This window comes from Cryptomeria japonica, chromosome 3 (assembly GCF_030272615.1).
Source record: "Cryptomeria japonica chromosome 3, Sugi_1.0, whole genome shotgun sequence".
Classification (NCBI taxonomy): Eukaryota; Viridiplantae; Streptophyta; class Pinopsida; order Cupressales; family Cupressaceae; genus Cryptomeria; species Cryptomeria japonica.
In genome coordinates, this window is record NC_081407.1 from 905,391,339 (window position 1) to 905,398,373 (window position 7,035).

Consider the following 7,035-nt stretch of genomic DNA (forward strand, 5'->3'; position numbering starts at 1 on the left):
GCTTTACAATTTCTGTTTCATGGTGAATTCTGGTCAAGAAAAAAGTGATTTCTTTGATCCACTTTATTCAAGTTGGGCCTATTTATTCTAAATTTTGCCCATTATTGTTCCTCTTTTTTCAAGTTGGGCCCATTTATTAGAAATTTTATCTGCATTGTTATTCAATCAGTATACATTAAGATCATAAGAGTAAAATAATGGCGATATAAGACAAGCTCTACAATTCTGGTTTGTTTTATTAGAAACAAGGATTCTAGGGGATCATTTTATAGTGCTTGTTTCGGTTACTTGTCCTGTGCTTTTAGATTCAAATTATTATTTTTTCTTCCTATGAATTTTTAATGCTTTCTAGGTGGGCATGCTTTAAAAATGATGATGCTTTCCAGTTTTATTCTTGCATCCTCCAGATTTCATTATAGAGTTTTCCTTACTAGTAAATGTGTTTTGAAGTTGTTTGTCAGAATTGATCTGTTATTCAACATGGGAAAAACATATTATACAACCGACCTGGCAAAAGCAATTCTACCAGGGGTTTCTCTTATTTGAGTCCATACTTGTTTTTTTTGAAAATATTGTATGTTGAGATTCAATTCAAATTTAAGAATCATCATTTAGCTTTACGACATGGACATACAATTTGTTTTCTAAGCTGGCAAAAAACAGGTATATCATAACAATTGGTTGTTCTTGTAAAGAGGATTAGGAAAGCTACATCATGTTATACAAAAACTTCTTGCTGCAGATTATCTATTATATTTTTCCGGTTAGTTTACACTCAGTCATTCGTATGAGTTCTTAAGAAGTCCCAGACCTCAATGTTTTTCCTGGACTTGGTGTTGGAGAAAACATAATGATAAAAATCATGAATATGACATGCAGCGTGAAGGCCCATGTGCCTCAAAGACCTTGACTAAGTCTGATTAGTCCCCATCAACCCTACTGGGAGCACTCCTGTGACTCCCACTCTGGTTTTAAATTTAACTATAAAATATAACTACATTGCTAGCCACCATCCCCAAATTTAAATCAAGGGACCCCTTGTCCCCAGCTTTTACCCATCTCCTATCTGAGAATTGATTGAAAAATCATGCATACCTTATTATATGTCCTATTGTTGTGTAATTGTACGTGGACGCACAGAGTTATTGAACATGAGGCATGCACTGTAATATGTCTTGTCCTCCTGAATTTTAATATGAAATTTCAGGTAGGTTCTTCCACCAATTGGGATATTCAAGCCAAGCTTTGATGAGGCTACAAAAGTATTCTTGTGTGTGCCTGTCTCGGCTGACTACTAGGCAAACTTGATAGGGCACCAATAATTGGGCACTAATCAGACTTGTCTTCACCATATGAGCTGACCTCAATCTTGAAGCCTTGGAATGGAAAACGCAGATACATCAGAAATTAATTGAAAACTTATCTTTGTCTAAAGTGATTGGGACAGTCCTAATAGATGTGTATGCAAAATTAGGTAACAATCGGAATGTAAGGGAATTAGTTGAAAAAATGCCTCTTTGATTGGAAATTGAACTATGAATTTCAGAATGCAGGTTCAAAAAGAAACTAAATAAACCATCCATAGCATGATCCTGCCATCCTTAGGACAAAATAAACCCACATCTGCTGCTAGACATGGACTTGTAATACTCTTAGGACAAAATAAACCCACATCCATCCACCATAATGTCATGCAAAGAAGCTGCCACAAAGATCTAAGGCCACAAGCAATCAAATCCCAGCGATACATCAGCTATACTTCCAACAATGCTGTTGAAAATGAATAAAATAATACATCCATCTTAACAATGTCTCAAGAGGTTATAATTAGAGTGGACTTACCTGAACTTCACTGATGTACATAAGCCTTTCCTCCATCATTTTTTGTGTTAACTGCACAAGTAACATAAGGAGATCTGGCACACCTTCTCCACTGAATTCCACAAACAATAAATGTTAAATACAACCCAACAGCCAAAAATCTGAAAAACATTTCTATCAAGAATATTGTACCCTCAACTTAACATGGACTTGAACGCAGAAAAAAAGTGATCATAAAAAACCTAAAATGTTCATGTGACAAAACCCTAGTTCCCTAATGCCTGGATCATCCTGCCCTGTCCTTGAATCACATGCTGTAATTGCACAAACACTTGAATAATAACCACTAAACTTCACATTTTACTTTTCTTCATTGCTAAGTTAGGTAAATTTTGATAATTTGGAAAAGATTTAGTCATACCTGATCGCACTAGTTGGCACAATACTGACATATTTCTTCACTTCTTTATTTCTAAAATACAGCTCAGAATTCAGCCCTTGCTCTTTGAGCTCTGTTATAACCTACATTCATTACAAAAAATTGGTCATCCTGAAGAACTGTGTAAAAGACTGATTAAATATTTCCAATCTTCAAGCCCCTATTTAAGAGATCCAATTTTTCATTCTACGGATGTATGTTCTACATCCCATTAGAAAAAAATGAAGCCTACCAAAGCCATACCTGAGTGAGCCGGTGTTCAAACTCATTTTGAACATCTTTTGACTGTTGCTTAAAGGTCATTCTTATAGGAGCATTTGGACGGGCCTTCCAACCATAGAGCCTATCCACCTTGATAAGTCAAACACACAGTGAAAGCCCTTTGTGTCACTGATTTTCAAGGTAGGAAATTTTTCATAAAAATTAACGGCCGATGGATACTGAATACACATTAAAACTACAATACAGGCTTACCTTATTCAGGGCAACTATAAAGGGTGTATGTCGCATTTTCAAAAGATTTAGTGACTCAAGCGTTTGTGGTTCCAAGCCATGCATGATATCAACAACCAATATCGCAATATCACATAAGCTAGAACCTCGAGCTCTCAAATTTGTGAAAGATTCATGCCCAGGAGTGTCAATTACTAGTAAACCAGGTACCCTTAAATTAGCATCTGCCTTCAACTCTTTTGTCCTCTCCCGTATGTTTTCCATTGGAAAATATGTGGCTCCAATTTGTTGAGTGATTCCTCCTGCCTCACCTTCCTGCACATTTGTTCGCCGAATACAATCGAGCAACTTTGTCTTACCTGTATCAACATGACCAAGAATGCAACAAATAGGCGAGCGCAAATCATCTGCATTCCTTTTCAATAGTGCTTCTGCTTTCCTCTCCTCACGCTTCCTTGATGCTGCCTGTCTCTTGTTATCCTCCATGTTTTCATCTTCACTCTCAGTTTCTTCACTTTCGGAGTCTTCTTCACTTTCCGGTTGCACTTGTTCAACCTGCTTTACAGGCAAAGATGGTTTAACGGGAGGGGCAGTCTTTGCTACACTTGACATTGGTGCTGATTTAGGCACAGATGCAGCAGCTGTATTTTTTACAACAGACTTAGATGCAGGGCCAGCAGAACTCTTGATAATTTTGTTGCTTATGGAACTCTCTTCCTCTTCAGCAAAAGCACTTTTAACTTGTAAAGCCACATCTTTATCATCCCAACTTTTGGCATCCCAATCATCTTCCTCTTCCTCTTCAGTTTCCATTTTCTCCTGCTCAACATCCATGTGAACCTCATTCTCAACAGGCTCGATTATCATTGCACTGGCCTCTTCCTTTACTTTATCATATGCCTCTTGCGGAGCTTCATCTTGGATGTCATGGTCTTCTGTTAGCATAGCCTGCTGAGAAGCTGCAGAATCAGCAGTAGTAGGACCACGCTTTTTCTTCTTTGTCTCGTACTTTGGCTTCTTGGGTGCTGAAGCAGTTTGCTCCTCCTTTGAGAGATCAGATAAACCCCCACTTTGGGCAAGGAACTGCTCTCTCATTAAAGCCAACCTGCGAGCTTCTTCCTTCTGTTTCCCAGTTAGTAATTTACCCTCTGCCTTCTTCTTCTGAAGTTTTTCTTTTTCTCTTTCTTTTTTCCTGCGCTTGGCCTCTTCTTTCTGCCTTTCCAATTCTTCTAATCTACGCTGCTCTTCCTCTTCTTTTCTTCGCTTCTCTTCTTCCTCACGCTTCCTTCTCTCCTCCTCTTCTTTCAACCTTGCCAACCTTTCCTGCATTTCTCTTACATGTTTTGGGACCTTCTTGTCTGGAATCTTTCCTTTAACCTCCTTGGATTTTTCCTCTTTTGTCTCTGCTTCACCCTTCTCTTCAGCGGCTGCAACTGCTGCCTTCTTCTCTTTCTCTTTTTCTTTCTTTTTCTTCTTTTTCTTTGCTGCTGCTGATTCCCCAGGCCCTTCAGGTTCAGCACTAACTTCATCTGGTACTACTTCTTCTTTTGCTGGTTCAGATTCAATGGTCTCTGATTTAGGCACTTCATCTGCCCCAGCAGACTTGGACTTTTCTGTACCTAAATCTAGCTCAGCCAGAATCTTATCCAGATCCTCCTCCTCCTCGGCAGTTCTTCCACTTTTTTTCTTCTTTTGTTTTTGTTTCTTGGATACAGCTGAACCAGTAGAAGGTAGAGGTTCTTGAACACTTGCAGGCCCTTCTTGCTTTTGACCTTCATCAATCACGACGGCATCATCGTTTGCATTAGCATTGGCATTGCCTTCCACTATCTTCTCTGTCTTTTTGCCTGCCTTCCCTTTCTTTTTCCCTGTAAATTGAATTACATCATCTACTTCACTGTCCTCGTGTTTTTCCTCCAGTGTAAAATTGTCCACTGAGTTATCTCCTTCCCCATCTTCTTCATCCAAAATCCCAGCATTCAGCATTGAAGTTGTGAACGAAGCATTTTTCTTACCTTTGGCCTTCTTCTTTCCAGAAAAAACAATGGTACCATCATCATCATTATCATCCTCCTCCTTTACATTAACAAAAGAAGGCTCTCTGTCCTCCTCAAATTTCTTCTGACTACCCTTCTTCCCCTTCTTTTTACCACTAAAGCTAATAATAGTCTCTTCCTCTTCTGGAAGGCTCTCCTTAATCTCTTCAAATTCACGCTCTTGCTGTTCAATTGCACTTTTCTTACCCTTGGCCTTCTTTTTTCCTGTAAAAACCAATCTGCTCGGCTCAATTCACTGGCCTTTTGGTCAGCTATCAGAGGCTTTTAAGAAACGAGCGGTAAGTGATACTCTGTATGCTCTCTATATTGTGTGCGTGTATATGCTTTATTATATTTCCTATCTAAGATTTACCAGCTATCAGGAATTCCAGATAATACAGACACCAAAAAGATTACAAACTTTTTGCTCTATCAAATTCAAATTATATACTCAAAAAGCTCTGTCATACTTACACAGTCTATTTAAAAATAGTCCTTACTTTATATAAATATTTATGGAGTAAATAGGATGATTAGGATTCACGTAATAGTATATCATAATTTTTTTATTCGATACTATTTTTCATTTAGATTCTTGAAATGTGATTCTTTCTGTCCATTCTTTTAATATGTGAAAATCTATTTTGTAATCATAACATATACCGTTATATATATAATCAATATATAATCAAAGCAAGAAAATCACATAGAATTAGACAAGCAGAAGGTTAATGAACTAATAAAAAAATTATACCAATCTCATACGATCCAAGTAATGCGTGATGTAAGAAAGAAAAACCTCAAAGCAATTATACAAATCAGAAATCTTACAACAAAATTGCTGACTTAAACTCAAAACTTAAACAATTGATGAGACTGCTTAATATACGCTTATTCTATCACAAATTTCTATTGATAATAATGCCATAATAGACACTTATTCTGTCACAAAATTATATATTTTAGTGCCTCTTGCTAGACTGATTTGTATTAGATTAATCTGCATGGGTGCTCATCTAAAATAGATGTGAAAATCTCAAGTTAGTTGAAGTGAAGTGATATAGATATAAATAAATAGATATGGAGATCTGGCTACTGCAGCTGAATTGACAGCGAAGGAACAAATATCGAACCCACCAAATTACTATTATTCAGAGACATACCTATAAGCAAAGCAGAAACTTCATCCTCCAAAGCTGCATCTGCGTTGTTGTCAGCCACTGGATCGACAATCGCGTATTCATCGTCATCAACGATCAGATTCTTCTTTTTACTTTTACCGCTCTGAGCGGCAGGGGCATCGTCCCCTGCGGACACGCCTGCTTTCTTCCGACCCATCAAAAACCCTAACCTTTTGCCCTGCGAACTCTATGACTGCTATATCCTCTCCGAAAACTCCAGATAAAAAGAATAAATTGAATAAGAACAGCGCTGAATACCGAAAAACAATTGATTCTGTCGCTCTTCACTGCCCTGATTGGGCTGCAAATTTTTTATCAAAGGCGTTCCCTTTGTGGACATGACAGACTCTAAATCCAGGACATCAAATGATGAGGAAGAGAAGCAAAACGATCAGATATTCGGCACCCTAATCTGTAATGTCTGTTTTGAATCTCTTCAAAAATCATAGCTTTTTTTCCGTAAAACCAAAGATTCGTTCATTTTTCTCACCATATGATAATGAAATGAAGAACTTTCTGTTTAAAATAATCTTAATATTAAAATACATTTATTTTTATTTTGTTTATTAATTTATATAAAAAAATAATAAATTTATTTTTTTATATAAATTAATATATTAAAATTGGCTTTAAAGATTATTTTTAAATTTATAAAAAATATTCTAAATAACTGAAAGAAAAATAAATATATAAATATTTTAAATATATTTATAATTTATTTATTATTCTATATTAGATTTTTGTTATGATGTAATTTTCAACGAATAATAATATATTAAAATAAAATTTGAAGATAAATTTTATTTGAAGAGGAAATTTAGGAGGGGATAGCAGAGTTGAAGAGTGGAGACGTTGGGGTAGAAAATGATAAGGAGAAAGGGAGTTTGAGGAAGAGGATATTTTTTGTGATGAAGACCATAGGGGAGCATTAACCATTGATGCTTGAGGGGAAGTATAGATAGATAGAACCCTGATGGAAGATTTCGCAGTTATTTGTAGATTCATTGGGCCAGAGAGGGATAGAGAAACAATTCGAAAATGGATTAAAAATTCCTAGAAGATGGAGCATATGTAGAAGCCTTTGCTTAAAGGCTTTTTATTGTGA

The 7,035-nt window shown here is 36.5% G+C and overlaps 1 protein-coding gene across 2 annotated transcripts in view; it reads right to left on the reverse strand.

Moving 5' to 3' along the window:
- Window positions 1-6,426, reverse strand: part of LOC131067026 (eukaryotic translation initiation factor 5B) — a 48,674-nt gene extending 42,248 nt beyond the window's left edge. For both annotated transcript variants that reach the window (XR_009111761.2, XM_058001963.2), the window contains exons 1-5: window positions 5,913-6,426; window positions 2,735-4,974; window positions 2,504-2,611; window positions 2,243-2,343; window positions 1,843-1,933 (exon numbers count right to left, since the gene is read on the reverse strand). Coding sequence is in view for 1 of the 2 variants with exons in the window: in XM_058001963.2 (XP_057857946.2) it covers window positions 1,843-1,933; window positions 2,243-2,343; window positions 2,504-2,611; window positions 2,735-4,974; window positions 5,913-6,087 (2,715 nt within the window). In the remaining variant the exon portion in view is untranslated. The remainder of the gene's footprint in view (window positions 1-1,842; window positions 1,934-2,242; window positions 2,344-2,503; window positions 2,612-2,734; window positions 4,975-5,912) is intronic.
- Between the last annotated feature and the right edge of the window lie 609 nt (window positions 6,427-7,035).